Source organism: Hypanus sabinus, chromosome X2, assembly GCF_030144855.1.
Source record: "Hypanus sabinus isolate sHypSab1 chromosome X2, sHypSab1.hap1, whole genome shotgun sequence".
NCBI lineage: Eukaryota > Metazoa > Chordata > Chondrichthyes > Myliobatiformes > Dasyatidae > Hypanus > Hypanus sabinus.
This window is the reverse complement of record NC_082739.1, coordinates 29,131,259-29,148,330: the sequence shown is the minus strand read 5'-3', so window position 1 is coordinate 29,148,330 and position 17,072 is coordinate 29,131,259. Positions and strand designations below refer to the sequence as shown.

The window sequence follows — 17,072 nt, the reverse complement described above, 5'->3', positions numbered from 1 at the left end:
TCACAGATAACTTCTTCATTGCCTTCTGCATATTTCCAAAGAACAGAATTGGCACATCTCAGTGATAAGGCTACTCCAAAGAGATGTACCACCATTCTAAAGTCCACCTTATCTTGGCTGAGACCACCATCAGGCTACCAGAGAAACTTCAGCAGGTCTCCATTTTCCTTTAGTACATTAACCTGATGAAATGTTGATTCAATATCTGCCATGATCTGGTTCTTCTCTGAATCTGGTTATGACTCCAATCAGTGAGCTAGTAAGGACAGGTACCCGTAAAAGCTGATCATTCAGTGATATTCTTTGAAGTCACTCCACAATCCAACACAACACGGTTTCCCTTTTCAGGGGTGGTAAACACCTTGGTGTGGAACATACCAGACTTTCCCCATCACTGCATTCCAGATCCTCTACTAGCACTCTTTCAGCATAACCTTTGGAGATGACATTCTTCGAAAGCTGTGTAGTCAGTATGAAATGACAAATCCTTCTTAAACCTCTTCCTTGCATTTAGAGCATCTTCCTATTATTTGACATGTTAACCTCCTTCCTTATCAAAGGCAAACTAATCTGGTAGTGCCCATCCACCAGTTTTGCAGAATTCACAACCAGCTACATGAACTTGGGGTCTGCTCTTGACAAACCAGGTTATTCATCCTGTCTACATTCAGGGAAGTCTGCCTTGAACTGCCATTGTCAAAGCTCATCCAAGTTCAAAACCAAGTTCCTGTTAATTGTCAGCTCCGGCTGAGCACCCTCTTCCATCACCATGGTCTCCTTTCAGTGGTCCATTCGCAGTCCAACCCAACATTGCTCTGAATGCATAGGGTCCATTATTAACTTGCAATGGCTCCATTGCTTAAGGCACATTTGTTTAATTTCTGAATCAATCTCTGGCAAATGGACATGTTTCCAGTGAGACCATCCCTGTAAAACCCTCTGACATGGAATGTTTCCTTCGTGAATACACCACCTTAACCAGCCACTTCCAATCCTGAAACAATGTAGCTACTCACAATCTTCTCTTGATCCATGTTGTGTAAGAGAATGTGTGTCCTTTTTCCAATGAGGTTGGGCTTCTTTGTGAGGCTTCCTTGGCCTAGCAAAGCACAAGTAGCCACTGTCTTGTTACCCTTCTTCAACTTCACTTACACTGCAATTATGGGAAGTTTACAATCATGATCACCAGCCCCTGTAAGGCAATTAGATACCAGGGCACTACTCACTGCTTCTTTCAGAGCTTATTTTGATTCTGCACCCTTTTTGTTAGAGTGAATATGAAACATATTGGAATACTAGCCACTGCATATCTTACAGAAAACATCCTTGCTGATGTCTCCTGCACACAAACAGCCAAAGCAGACACCATTTTCTTTTAGGAAGTCAATCTTCTCACTATGAGCCCTTCTCTCCAGCTCAGGGCACGAGTCCAATGTATGTTCACCCTCACTGAGCAGACAAGCACTTTTTAGCTGACGAGACCATTCCTCTTCCATTAGTTTCATGTTCAGGTTTAGCTTTACTTCTCACAGTGGCCACAGTAGCGACAAAGCTGCTTCCTTTAGCCTTAAAATGAAATTGTGACTTAGTTTTGTTTACACCTTTGCTAACTGCAATTGATGTAGCAGCCTGTATATTCCCAAACACTGGGTGTGTAGCAATCTTTATTTGCCTTTCAAAATGTCAGTGAAAGTAATATTGCAGTTGTGTCTTTCTTGCAGCTTACAGACCACCATTCTCCATTTATCCCTAAGCATATAAGACAACTTCTTTATAACAATTGACATATAAGCAAGTGTGTCCAGTTCATGTGTGTACTGCACTTCTTCCACAGCACTGTAACAGTCTCTAAGAAAAAGAATGTAGTTTTGAAGAGTTACTTCAGATTTGATAGGTACCCAAGAAAGACCTTTTTGCATGTGGGCAGGTGTAATTTTCTGTTCATTACCAAAATGTTCCTGCAGTAAAGCCTTAGGTTTTACATGCCCTTTCTTAGGGTTGACATGCTGGCAACTTCTGACAAGTTCTCCAGGGAGACCTCTAGTGTAATGTTCAAGGAAATAGAGCCAATCACTATTGCTGTCAGTCTTGCCTTCAACGCTATTTTCAAAAGCCCCTATGAATGCATGATACTATAATGGATTTCCATTAAAGACTTGGATCTCTCCTTTAGGCAAAGATGAAATGTGCTTGTTGTGCCAATAAAGTTGTTACTTCATTTTGCTTCCTCATAATATCAGTAATACTGTTTTGACCTCTACTGTCTTAAACAAGTGTTTTTATGCTGTAAATAAATGTCCCCATGAGCACTTTAAGCTGTTGGATATGGCAGAGGTTCAAAGTTCCTCCTTAGTGCAGGCTGAGAGAAAACATCCTGAACCACCTCTTGCGGTTTTGGTCATGTTTCACAGACACTTGAGGAACAACTGAATCAACATTGACATTGAATGTGTTTATTTTTCTTTGTGCCTTTTCAACAAGGGAACTCATACCATAGGACTGTCCTGCTGGAGCACCTTTAGCACTCACCTCACTTGAAGCCCTTAACACTTCAGGTTTGGTCATCTGTGCGGCAATTTCTTCCTGCAACCTTAAGCTGCTCCTTCCTTTTCCATAACTGTTCCTCTTGCTTTTCTAGTGTACGTTTGTCCTTCAATGATTGTTGTCTTGCAAATAATGTAGCTAAATCATACTCAATTTTAACAGTGTTGCAGAAAGAAGTTATTAGATACAGAAGATGCTCTGCCTGCAACAGAACATTGAGCACCGACACTTGACACACCATCGCTCAGGTCTACATAATCCTTTGTGCCTTCTGCTAATACACATAGTCAAAACACGCCTTGGAATTTGAGAAACATGGTCTGATGAAAGGTGAGAAGTATTCACTTGTTGCAGCAACTTGACCTTCAGTGGAATATGTTTGGGTCAACCATTGTTTCATATCCTCTATGAGTGCACTACGAAGGCACTAATGTTTGAAAATCATTGTTTCTGTTTTTCCTACTCAGTCTTGGGAAGTGATGAGATCAACATGTGATGTTGCTTAGCAACAGCTTCGTAGAAACTAGTCAAGTCCTCAAGATAAGATTGCACTTGTAAGGCACTTTTCTTATCTCCCAAAAGACCCTTAATTGATGGTATTAAAGCTTTAATTTTGTTCACGTTCCCATTTGTTTTATATTTCTTTTGAAAACTTTCGATTCTACCCTCTAATGTTTTTGAAGTAGGTTTAATTTCTCTTTTACCAGTCCCAATGTGAAGGTCGCTGACGCCAGTTGCATGCTTCTACTCACTCATGTTCTTGTTTTTAATTGCGGCACTCGCAATTAACTCCTTGCTTGCCCACAGCACCAGCGATATTCTGTTCAATAAACATAGGCAACAAACAAACTGACTGCACATCCACAATGCTTAAACCAGACCGAACAAGCAGCCGTCAATTCAAATGTTGACAACTGGAATATTTCAGCAGTTCAATATAACAAAGTGACGAACCCTTAGGCAAAGTCCACATGATGGAGCAACAGTCCGCAATGGACAGGCAGCGCTGACTATTCAAAACTGTGTTCAAATCACACACACGCAGCATGAATCAACAAAAGCTCACAGATAATCCTACCGCAAGTTGCTCCAGTTTCCAACGTGTTATTCTCAGTGTTGCAATTCCAAGTTCACCAACAGGTCCAAGGCATTCCTTTGTCAGAGACTGAGGTTCATTTGATACAACTACTTTTTGCTGACAAAATGTAGTGGTTACTTTAAAACAAACCAAAAACACCTGAGAAACTAAGCCAGGAGATTGACACTGTATGACGCGCTTCCAAAATAATGAAGTGCCAAAATCGAAAATCCTTTATTACAAAACCAGCAAAGACGATCTTATAGCGATAAAACTTAACAAAACTAAATTAGAGATATAGCATTCAAATCAGCAAAGTAACGAAGTTAGCGGCCGAACTAATGCATTTAAGCAAAGTTAGCGATCTAGTTAGCGTTCCATTAATGTCCCAATTAGTATAATTATGTGGTCAAACTAACTTAGCATAACTAATAAGTGATCAGTGTATTTAAGTGTACTAATAGTGATTGAATAGCAGTCAACAAAAATATCATTCCCCATGAACCCCTCTCTACTAGACTAAACAACTAAGCATGAATATGTAACTATACATCCCAACCTGCATGACAGAAGCAACACATAAAAAATGCTGGAGGAACCCAGCACACCAGGCAGCATTTATGGAAAACAGTAAACAGTCGACGCTACAGTCCAAGACCCTTCATTGGGACTGGAAAAAAAAATGACTTTTCATTTTTTTTTCCTCTATCTAGTCCTGCTGAAGAGTCTCAGCCCAAAACGTTGACTGTCTACTCTTCCCCATAAATGCTGGCTGGACTGCTGGGTTCCTCTAGCACTCAAATTCTTGCCTTGACACTCCTTAGATGCTGAAAATGAGTCAGCTTCAAATGTGCCCTCAAGCAGTGCACGCCAGGTACTCACCACTCTCTGGTTGAGGTTCCTTACCTTAAATCAATGTCCACTAGTTTTATCTGAAATGGGGAAGAGTTTTCTGGATTCTGCCTGATCTTCTCCGCTCAATTGCATATACCTCAATCATGTCCTCTCTTTACCACCTCTGATTCATGGAGAACAGACCCAGCTTCTCCATATAACTGAAACAAACACTCAATCCTTGGCAACATCCCAGTGATTCTTCTTTACCCTCTTTCCAACCCAATCAAATCCTTCCTATATCTTGGCAACTAGAGCTGCACAATGTACTCTAATTGAAGCCTACCAAGGCTTTATAATATTGGAGCATAACCACCCTACATCTGTACTCATTGCCCCAAATAATGGCCAAAACCCTATAGGCCTTCTTAATCTCATTGACAACCTCTGTTGGTACCTATAAGGATCTACGGACTTGTACTCCAATGTTCCTTTTGTCCTAAATTCCCTACCTTTCATGGTGTTTGTCCCAGCTCATTCAGTGCTGCCAAAATGCATCATCTCATATTTGTTTGGCTAAATCTCCATCTACCATTTATCAGCCATTTCACCAACACATCGATATCTCTCTGTAGCCATAGACTACCCTCCACATAATCAACAACTCCACCAACCTCCATGTCATTCATAAACTTATTGATCTTGCCTCACAAATCTGCAAAGTTCAAATTATTAACACAGTATGTATATGTAATACACTACCTTGAGATTCATTTTCTTGCAGGCATTCACAGGAAAATGCATTAGAATTCTACAAAAAGTTATACATGAAAGATAAAGCTGTACTATACATTACAAACAACAAGGGTCCAAGAACTGATCTACATGGGACACCACTAGTCACAAGCATACAACTGTACAAACAACCTTTGACTATTACCCTCTGTCTCCCATTGCCAAGCTGATTTTGGATCCAGTTTGCCAATTTGGATCCCATGGCCCTTAACTGTTTGAATCTGTCTCCCATTGCAAGATCTTGTCAAATATCTTAATGAAGTCCATCTATATAACATTTACTGCCCTGTCCCCATGGATACAAAGAATTCAGTCAAATTGGTTAGGCAGGATCTGTCCTTGACAAAGCCACTTTCGCTTTCCACATATTCACTGATCTTGACGCTCAGTATCTGGTATCACACTTGCATCCAGTGAAGGTTTGATCACTCTAACACTGTCCATTCACACAATGGCCACACTGCTCAAACTCCACTTCTTTTTACTGGCACTAGTTACTAATAACCCAAGCAATTTCCCACTCCACAGACAAATCCTGACATGCCCTGCTCATTTTTTGTATACATCTTTAATTTGCGATTTGATGTCATCCTCTCTATTACAACATTACATGAAGGACTGTAGAATTTGTATCCTCCAAAATATCAAGTATTATCAGACACTTAACTCCAATTTTTTAATATCACTATGCAGCCTTGTCTCTATTGCTATAATATCATTTTAACTAATTACATCTATGTGTGTTATAAATTTGTTCATCTTATTAAAATGCTTTGTGAATTTAGATATTAAATTTTCAGATTAATCTTACAGATTATTTTAAGACAGTGTAAACATTTTATTTTGTGTTTATAAAACTATCTGTTTTACTGGCACCTATTGCTTGCCTGGACACTTGAATTTTCTGTCCCTTCCTTAAATGATTTGATTATTCTTCCCTAATTGTCATTCTGCTCTGCTTCATTGTCCTCTCTACCATTCTAGATTTTGCCTTCCCTATAATACACCTTCCTTATTTAGTGCTTTGTTTATCCTCAGTCTCAGTTAAGAACTTCTATTCATCATCTGTATTCTGTTCTAGATACTTTTCCCTTGTACACTTGATGGTAGGTACAGGTTTTTGACAAAGGTGAATGGTCAGTGTGTTAGGATTATATCTGACAATGATTGAACTTCTGCTGAACTGAAGACTATTTTACCTGAGAATTGTTTTCCACCGGTATTGGCTGCTGGGTCTCAGTCACACTGCCAAGAACTGCCAGATTGGCACCAGATACATTCTGACTGGTGGGCAAAAGAACTGTTACCTGGAGAGAAAGAAACTTTGTCAGAGCAGATAAGGACCTTGATTTATCCATTTTACCCATTTTTAAGAAAATATTTTACTGTCACCTGGAAGCAATCCCTTAAAATATGAGACGTTGCTCATACTAAATATCACTGGTTTGAAGTTTGCCCTCAACTGCAAGCACTATTATTCCCTGTTCAGAAAGATGGATCCCTTGCCAATTACATGAAATGTAAAGATTTGCAAATGTTTCTTTGATTTACTCCCAATTTTTCATGGAAACAAAACAGCTATCTACATCAACCATCTGAATCGGTTTCAGGAGGAAGATTTTTTTTAAATGCATTCTTTGAAATCTTAGAAAGGATTTTGTAACATCAACTCTATTGCTGGTTTGTATGACCATCATTTTGCCCCGGAGTTATGGTTTTAATGTAATCAGTGTACCTGATTAAACCAATCAACATATCTTAAATCTGAAAAAGGATCTAATAGTTTCCCAGCAAATATGACAAATAAACTCTTTTCGGGCTTCTAGCCGGGTATGGGTGTCGATGACAAACTCTGCCATCTACATCCCTGATAAAATGCAGATTAATTAAGGATGGTCAGCAAAGCTTTGTTGAATCTTTTGAGATAGTGATAGGAAGGGTTTAGGAGGGCATCACGACTGACATGGATCTAGGCAAAGTGTGTGACACCCTCACATGGCAGACTGACCAGAACAGTAATTGCAGTTGGATTAAAAGGGAAAATGGCAAGCTAAATCCAAATCTGGCTCAGTGGCAGAAGCATATTTTAATGATTGCATTTGTCTCTGTAGGCTCAGTGTTAAGTTGCAATATTTATCAATGTTTTAAGCTTCTTGATTGCGTCAAAGTCCAACTGTCCTCTTTTGCCTGATCCTGACAGTTGGCACAAACCACAGCTTTTGTATTGTTGTCACCTCTTGCCAAGCATCCTTACAGGGGATCTCAGCATTGTTTGCATCTGTTGATACACAGAAGTATCAGTTGCTCCTTCTCTTTGCACAAACATCATGTCTGCCAAGACATACTCTCCACCTGCTGTGCCACAGTATGTATGCCTGTCAGATTTGTTACAAGATGCCAACAGTTCATATGAGGTAATTCCAACTGATTTCATTCAAAAGAATAGTTATAGCCAGAGCAACAATATATTCAAAGGTACAGTGAGAGGTCCAACCTTTTTCTTCTATACAGTAATATATTTGGGAAAGGAAAGCAAGGTAATTGCATACATTACAAACAGTATGTCATTGACAAGTTGCACAGGAACAGAGGGATTTTGGAGGGTACAACCATTGATTCTAGGGGGAAGCACAACATTTGTGATAAATGTGATAAAGACGGCCAATGACATCCTTCCTTTGCAGCCAGGACGGAGACTTCAAAAACAAAAAGGAATATCAAATTAAAAGGCAGCCAAATCAAACTGAAGAATCTATTTCTCTCAAGAGATAATTAATGAGCACAGATTTAAGGTTAAAAATGGAAGTGAAAGGATAGCAAGAGTAAAAATAATCCACTGGAAGATGGATGGGGATTTGAAATCTGCTCTCTAGGTGACAGAGGCGCTCATCAAATGTAACTCCCACCTGAATATTTCTCTAACATTAAATTTGACCTTTGAACCTTTGAAGAGGAATTGGTGTTACCAACCAGGTGTGAGACAGTGAGATTATGTTCCAAAGCTCCCTCCTCAAGCCTGATCACAATGGCCACCTTCTCTGCAGTAAATTTGTATAGTTGATGTGTCTTTTCTTTCCTGTATCAAGAACCTAGGGTCTACGTTAAATCGCATTTGCTACTTGAGATCATATTTCCTCTAACTCGGACTTTTAATGGAGCAATGTAGAAGTCACCCTCATGCCTGACTTTCTCTGCATTGTCATCTGCAGTTTTGTTTTCCATTCCTCTCCAAAATGAACTTGCTCATAGGAAAGCAGTAATTACTTCGTCACCACTCCCACATTCCAGAGCCCTCCAAACTGTGGCAGCCACCAAATCTAATACACTTGAGGTTTTGTGTGTGCCCAACCAACAAATTTTCCAGACCACCAGATATTAGTTCATTAATACTCCAACACAAGAAACATCCAAACATTTCAGTTAAGCTGTTAATGTTAATGTTGTAGGGTATTCCATGTAACAGTTTTCTGCAGAAGCAATGTGTTCTGCTGGTGGTGTTTGGGTTACCGTTAAAGATAAGGGATAATCAGGAATGCTGTGTCATCCAGTCAGGAGAGTGGAACTGGGAGAGGTTTTGTGACAGACACTGAGGTGGGTCAAGGTCTTTTTCAGCAGGAGACAGAGAGAGAAGCTTGAGAGAATCGACCATAGGATTCAATTTGGCGGGATTGCCCGATCTGATGGAGCCCAAGAAGGGGAATTCTACCGGAGATTGGTGAATACGAGTTGAAACTGAGTACATCACACAAGTCGGCCTTTGGAAGATTTGAGCTCCAACCTGTGCACATTTGACTGTTTAATTATAATAGGTCCTTTGTGTTTCTTTCTTTTCTTTAATAACTCTTTCATTAAATTAACATTCATAAATATACTTCCCATTAATTGTCTGCAGTGTACGATTTGTTATTTCTTGCCGACAGGTGATTACATAGAGCAGTAAATCACACAGTATTCACACAAACCGGGATTTGGGTGGATGACACATTCCAACCTCACGGGCTTGGTGCGACCCAAGTCGTATCTACCCTAGACATTCAAAGTCTGAGAAAGGTGGTTTTCTTAATGCTGAATCCAGTGGCTGTTAGCAAGGGACTACAAGCTGCATCTCCAGAGAAGCCCGGTAAAAAGGGGTTTCACTGGTAAATATAAAGGGGTGTCTGGAAACAGAACCAGATATTGCCAGAGGAAGGTGGTGAACAGAACAGGTGAGGCACACGGGAACAGGACCCTGGTGACAAATGGAGAGTGTGGGAACCAGGACCCCAGTGAGTGGATGGGGATTTCAGGAAACATCTGCTGAATCAGAAGCCCAACCATTGTCATTTCCAATAGATAATGGATCATTGGAATTTCACTGTACATGTGGTGAATTTGAAATATTTAACTCTTCATCTCTCTCCAGCATTTCCAATTCACTGTGTAAAAGATTTTAAATTCTCTTTTTAACATTCCCTGCTCCAGTGAAGATAATTTTAGTTTTAAAACTGATCATAACAATGGTGACTCAGAATCAGGTTTATTACCACAGATGTATGCTGTGAAATCTGTTGTTTTGTGCAGCTACACATAAACATCACTACATTATATAAAAAAAGTTCAAAAGAAGAATAGCAAGCTCGTGTTCATTACCTCCTACAGCTAACTCGTCCTTCCTCCTGTAGACCAACCTACAGATTACATTTCCTCATATTTAACATCCATTCCATAACTCAAAAAAAATCACACAGAAGTCTGACCAGCAACAAGTACAAATTTACCTCAACTTATTACTGTTTTTAGTCCATGTTCCTATTTATAAACATCCAATTTTTAAAAAAGATTTTAACAGCTTTAGTACTAAAACTCATTAATTCAGGTGTCAATATTTATAAAAGAAACGGAAACTGAAGATGCTGGGAATACAAAATGAACACAAAGTTCTGGAAACACTTGGCAAGCTACAAAATTAAAATGTCACATCTTCAAGCTGCAACTTTCACAATTTCAGGTTGTCTCACAATACTTTACAGATATTAAGTGTCGTCATAGTCGTACAGCTAGAAAACTACAAATTACAATGTCTCAGAAAAAACAAAGGGATTTTTCTGAGAATTTACGGGGGGGGGGTGGGGGGGAAAGAGAGTTTAGGGTTAACAATCTTTCATTTCAGATCATAAATGCCATTTGGCCCATCGAGTCTGCTCCACCATTTCATCATGGTTGATCCATTTTTCCCCTCAGCCCCAATCTCCTACCTTCTCCCATATCCCTTCACACCCTGAGTAATCAAGAATTTATCAACCTTGGCCTTACACATACCCAATGACTAGGCCTCCACAGCTGCCTGTGGCAACGAATTCCACATATTCACCACTCCCTGGCTAAAGAAATTCCTCCTCATCTCCGTTCTAAAAGGACGCTCCTCTATTCTGAAGCTGTCCTCTAGTCTCAGACTTCCCCACTATAAGAAACATCCTCTCCACATCCACTTGTAATGCCCTAGTTCATATCTTTTTACTGTTATGCTGCATGCATTTCATTTTGTGCTATATGTATTTCATTTGGCAGTTCTGTAAGAGCAGCTTGCTCTGTTTTCAGCTTGTTTGGGTTATTGTTGAAGATAAGAGATTAGGAGAAGTGTGTGCCATCCATTTAGGATGGTTGGATTGAGGGGAGGTTACTCTGGTGAGGGACACTGAGGCTGGGTTTGGGGTTTTTTGTTTGAGAGGGGATGAAAAGAGAAGACGCAAGAGAGAGGAGGTCATAGGATTCGACCTGGAGCTGGACCATGATTTAACAAAACCCGGGGTAAGATCAATTGAGCATCAGTGACTTAGAGAACCAGTAAGCTCCAACTTGTGTATGTTAGATTGTTTCATTAAAATGGGCCCTTTTCTTGTTTTGTTCTTTTCTTTAGTAACCCTTTAGTCAAATTAAGAATCATACGCAGTGTACTGTCTTATTTTGTGGCTCTAATTTGTAACAGGGTAGCAAATTACACAGCATCTTCACAAAACAGGGGTTTGGGGTGGGAGAGTGCCTCAATCTCACGAGTATGGCGGGGCCAGAGGGTGTCTTCCCTAGACTTACACAGCCAAGGAAACCAGGGGGTTTCACACCCTATTAAGACCTTTCACCATTCGATAGGTTTCAATGACATCACTCCTCATTCTTCTGAATTCCAGTGAATGCAGGTCCAGAGCCATCAAGCGCTCTTCATATGACAAAAGCCTTTCAATCCAGGTATCACACTTGTGAACCTCCTTTAAACCTTCTCCAGTGTTTCAGCACATCCTTTCTGAGATAAGTTGCCCAAAATTGCTCACAATGCTCCAAGTGAGACCCCACCGGTGCTATACAAAACCTCAACATTACATCCTTGCTTTTGTATTTGAGTCCTCTTGAAATTAATGCTAACATCGCATTTGCCTTCCTGAACACCAACTCAATCTGCAAATTAACCTTAATCCTGCACAAAAGTTTCCAAGTCCTTTTGCACCTGAGATTTTCTCTCCATTTAGAAAACAGTCTACATTTTTATTTCTTCTCCCAAACTGTATAACCATACATTTTCCAGCACCGTATTCCATCTGCCACTTCTTTGCCCATGCTCCGAATCTGTCCAAGTCCTCCTGTAGCTACAGTAATTCCTCAAAACTATCCGCCCCTTTACCTACCTTCTTATCTTCTACAATCTTTGCTACAAAGCTATCAATTCTGTCATTCAAATCATTGACAGTTAACATAAAAAGAATTGGTCCCAACACAGACCCCTATGGAACACAAGTCACCAGCAGCCAAACAGAAAAGGCTCCCTTTTCTCCAAGTTTTTGCCTCCTGCCAATCAGCCAACACTCCATCCATGCAAGTATCTTTCCTGTAATACCATGGGCTCGCATCTTATTAAGCAGCCTCCTGTGGCACCTTGTCAAAAGCCTTCTGAAATTCCAAGTGCCCAACATCCATCAATTTTCCCTTTGTCTATCCTGCCTGTTATTTCTTCAAATAAATTCCAATTCATCTGTCAGGCATGATTTTCCCTTGAGGAAACAATTCTGACTACAGCCTCTTTTATCATGTGTCTCCAAGTACCCTGTGATCTCATCCTTAACAATTGACTCCAACATCCCAACTACTGACGTCAGACGAACTGGTCTATAATTTCCTTACTCTGCCTCTCTCCCTTACTGAAGAGTGGATGACATTTGTAATTTTCCATTCCTACAAAACCATGCCAGAATCAATTGATTCTTGAAAGGTTGTTACTAATGCCTCCACAATCTCTTCAGCCACCTCATTCAGGACCCTGAGGTGTACACCGTATGGTCCAGGTGACTTGTATACCTCCAGACCTTTCAGTTTGGGGTTAAGCATCATATATGGAGGTAGGGGGTGTGTGGAATGTTGAGAATATGAGCCTCAGTCAAATTCGGAAACCATTAGTGTTTATTTTAATTTGCATTGGCTGGAACTAGAATGAACAGCAAATTGAGGGCATAAAAATTGACAGTGGAAAATGTAAACTGATGCACAAAACATCAAAGTTGTTGTGAACTGACAATGTTGCCTGTTATCAAAATACTAATGCGGGTTGTTCCTGTATTTGCTAATTACATTGGCATAAAGTGGCATGTACTGTATGTGAGAACCTGAAGATTCTCAAGGCCCCCCAACGTCAATGTGAAGGAACCAAAATAAAAGTAATGGCTGTGATTCAAACAACAAGACGATGCCAAAGCAATTTAAGGAAATTAAAGACTTGCACATATTTCAAAGTTCTTAACTAATGTATGTGAACACGTAGACAGAGCTACAATCCCAAGATTTTTTTTATGTTGAACGTGGAGGAGATATACAGGAGGCCTTCACTGTCTGTTAAAGTATACACTACAGAAAGATTACTCCACTATCCTGTATTAAGAGTTGAGCTAAGTCATCAACTATCACCGTTTTCTAATGTACAGCGGAGGCACAGCTCCATTATCCTGCCCAAATCTCAGGTACAGAGGGATCTCTTCATCAGTCTGCTCTAAGGTATAAAAAAACACACACACTCACTCTTACCAAATGCACATGGATACTTTCACCATCCTTTCTGAACATGCAATGCACAAAAAGCTTGCTATCAAAAGAGATTCATTTAGTTTAATGCAGAGCAATGACCAGAATACCCTTGATACCTGCTGAGTGGTTGTGTCCTGTTGGATATATGCTACCTGGGACTGATCGGTGAAAACAGCCTGGAAAAAAAAACGGGAGTTACAAGAGTATTTAGTGTTACCAATCACAATCAAACAGATCTCTTATTCCCCAAAGTCCCCTGAACCTGCTCCCAGAGGAAGAAGTCCCAGGATAACAAAAACATGCATTTATTGAGCACTATTAATGTTCTACTAACTTTCTAAATGCTCCACAGGAATGTTATCAGATAACTTTACTGACATAGAGCTACGTAACAAAACATAAGGATGTGATGAGCTGCAGGTATAAAATCGGATCCCAGACCTTACAGAAATGCCACTAATTGCTGTCACAGACACAAGTTTAATGATATTACACAAGATGGCCTTTACTGCACAACAAATCCACCTGCATCAAACATTTACATCTCACAACTCAAGATAAAATGATAACTTGTTCATACTTCCACGGAAATGCAATTCTAGTTTTCCCATTTTACAATCAATCTAAAATGTGGATGCAACGTGCATGTAAGTGAGTAGCCAACCAAGGATCGTAATCATTGATGGGCAGAGTGCTCCATCCCATGGCACAGATTGGTTTATACTAACCTTGTCAGCCAGATTGGGTCTTTAGAAGCCTGAGGGAACGTTCACTTGTAACACAACCCCAAGCTCGAAAGATAGCGCCAGCAACCAATACAAGTAATGGCGACGTCCCGCAGACAGTTCATGAAACTACTACTACTTTTCCTTCTCTTAAATATACATCTACTACTAATCTGTGTGCAATTGGAGCTTGTAATTTACATTTTGATAATGCGTTTTTAGACTAACAGAGCAACCTGGTACTTATGCTGTCTCTAAGGGAACTCAGCGTGGTTAAGAACAAGATTGGGAATGGCGTAGTGTGAACCAAGGATTGGCTCCAATTCTCAACCAACTCGCCAATCAATGTCGAGCTAGATTGAAATCAATGAAAAGAACAGAAGGTGAGCGGGTGTTCGGTTCCATCAGTCTGCACTTGACCGGCAAGTTTGAAATCAACGAGGACAAGACCAAAAGGTGAGTGAGTGCTCGGCACTTGACTGGTCTTCCCTCTCCCTCTCTGTAGGGTCTTGGGCAAGGTTTGATCATTGTGGTTTGTGGATTGAACTAATTTTTAGGACTCTGAAGTTCATGTTATGTACGTTTCTGATTTCTGGTTACTCTTTTTTAATTATTTTGCGCGATTTTGACTGAGCAGACTAACTCTGCGGCCTGCAGTCAAGAAACAACACACAGAGCTAATTTGATCTGAACTGAACATTCCTAGATTGTTTCAAGGACTTTATAGTTTGCTGTTTAACATTCTGTGTGTTATTCACTCATTTTTTTGCCATTTATGCAATTTAGTTTTTGTTTTTGTGCATTGGGTGTTTGATGTTTTCTCTGAAAGGGTTCCATCCTGTTTCTTTGTTTTGTGGCTGTCTGTGGGAAGACGAATCTTAGGGTTGTATACTGCATACATACTTTGATAATAACTGTACTTTAAAATGCACTTTGAACTGTCATCTCCTAGCTTACCTGTGTCCCATCAGCCTGATGAATGTACACCAGGGTATGTTCTGCCCCATCCACTGAAGTGTAGGACGTTCCATCTGCCGCATAAACCACTTGTTGAGGTGGTCGATCCTGTTCATCTGTGTAAACAATCTGAGCAACAGCACTGTTCTCTGGAACAAAATGTACCTGATGAACAAAAATGCCAGGTCAAGAAACCTTAGGACAAAGGAAAACCCAAATTATCACAGAACTAAAAGCACTTATTCTTTTTGAGGAACTGTGAGCTCTTTGGTTTTAAAGTGGTAAACATTAAAAAAAAGGAATTATCAGAGGTGTTAAAATCTTCACACTCACCTTTTTGGGTCAGATTTTGCCACATGAATTGCACAATGCATCATTTATTCATATCATCTCCCATTTCTCACTACAATGGTTAGCATTTCCAAAGAGGAAGGAGATAGGAAAGGCAGATGAAAGCTAGCAAAATGGAGTGATGAGAGTGATTAATGATGAGTCTAACATCCTCCTCCAAACAAACTTGTTTACAAAAACCCTTCTCTGAATGACAGCTTAGGATGACATCATGTATCACTGGAAAAGGCTGTTCAAAGCCAAATCCTTCATAAACCAATCACAACAACTAAATATACACACAAGAAATTCTGCAGCAGCAAACACAAATCGCTGGAGAAACTCATCTAAATAAACTTCTGAAGGGACTAAACAGGTCAGGCAGCATCTGAGGAGGAAAATGGACAGTTGATGTTTTAGGTCAAGACCCTTCATGTGGAGCTGAAAGGGGTGGAGTATATAATATTAGTATTATTAATTAGATTGATATTTGCTGGGTACTTTGTAACTGATAATTCATTTCTGAATGGGATCAATGTGCCTCTACAACAGGATTCCCAATCTTTTGTATGCCATGGACCCCTACCATTAACTGAGGGGGTCTGTGGATCTCAGTTTGGAGGGAACCCCTGCTCAACTGTGTGTCTGGTGCCTGTGTGCATTCATAGAAACACTGGGCTATAGGAACAGGCCACCATTCAACTCTTTGAGCCTGCTTTGCCATTCAGTGTGATCGCAGCTGATCATCTAAACCCTGCAATCACGAGGAAATCTGCAGATGCTGGAAATTCAAGCAACACACACAAAATGCTGGTGGAACACAGCAGACCAGGCAGCATCTATAAGGAGAAGCACTGTCGACGTTTCGGGCCAAGACCCTTCATCAGGACTAACTGAAAGGAGAGATATTATGAGATTTGAAAGTAGTGGGGGGAGGGGAAATGCGAAATGATAGGAGAAGACCGGAGGGGGTGGGATAAAGCGAAGAGCTGGAAAGGTGATTGGCGAAAGTGATACAGAGCTGGAGAAGGGAAAGGATCATGGGATGGGAGGCCTAGGGAGAAAGGGGGAGGGGCAGCAACAGAACAGATGGAAAACAGGCAGCGTGATAGGCAGAGAGAGAAAAAAAACCAAACAACTGAATATCGTCAGGGATGGGGTAAGAAGGGGAGGAGGGGCATTAACAGAAGTTAGAGAAGTCAATGTTCATGCCATCAGGTTGGATGCTACCCAGCCTGTATATAAGGTGTTGTTCCTCCAACCTGAGTGTGGCTTCATCTTGACAATAGAGGAGGCCATGGATAGACATATCAGAATGGGAATGGGACGTGGAATTAAAATGTGTGGCCACTGGGAGATCCTGCTTTCTCTGGCGGACCGAGCGTAGGTGTTCAGTGAAACGGTCTCCCAGTCTGCGTCGGGTCTCACCAATATATAAGAGGCCACACTGGGAGCACCGGATGCAGTATACCACACCAGCCGACTCACAGGTGAAGTGTCGCCTCACCTGGAAGGACTGTCTGGGGCCCTGAATGGTGGTGAGGGAGGAAGTGTAAGGGCAGGTGTAGCACTTGTTCCGCTTACAAGGATAAGTGCCAGGAGGGAGATTGGTGGGAAGGGATGGGGGGGGACGAGTGGACAAGGGAGTCGCATAGGGAGCGATCCCTGCGGAAAGCAGAAGGGCGGGAGGGAAAGATGTGTTTGGTAGTGGGATCCCGTTGGAGGTGGCGGAAGTTATGGAGAATTATATGTTGGACCTGGAGGCT

At 40.8% G+C, this 17,072-nt stretch overlaps 1 protein-coding gene across 9 annotated transcripts in view; it reads right to left on the bottom strand.

Moving 5' to 3' along the window:
* prdm10 (PR domain containing 10) overlaps window positions 1-17,072 on the bottom strand; it is a 153,943-nt gene that overhangs the window by 97,747 nt on the left and 39,124 nt on the right. For 8 of the 9 annotated variants that reach the window (XM_059957151.1, XM_059957153.1, XM_059957149.1 and 5 more), the window contains 3 exons: window positions 14,977-15,141; window positions 13,411-13,470; window positions 6,451-6,558 (listed from right to left, as the gene is read on the bottom strand). In XM_059957151.1, coding sequence (XP_059813134.1) covers window positions 6,451-6,558; window positions 13,411-13,470; window positions 14,977-15,141 — 333 coding nt within the window. Of the gene's footprint in view, window positions 1-6,450; window positions 6,559-13,410; window positions 13,471-14,976; window positions 15,142-17,072 lie in introns of those variants that run through there. The other variant, XM_059957158.1, reaches the window with a different exon arrangement.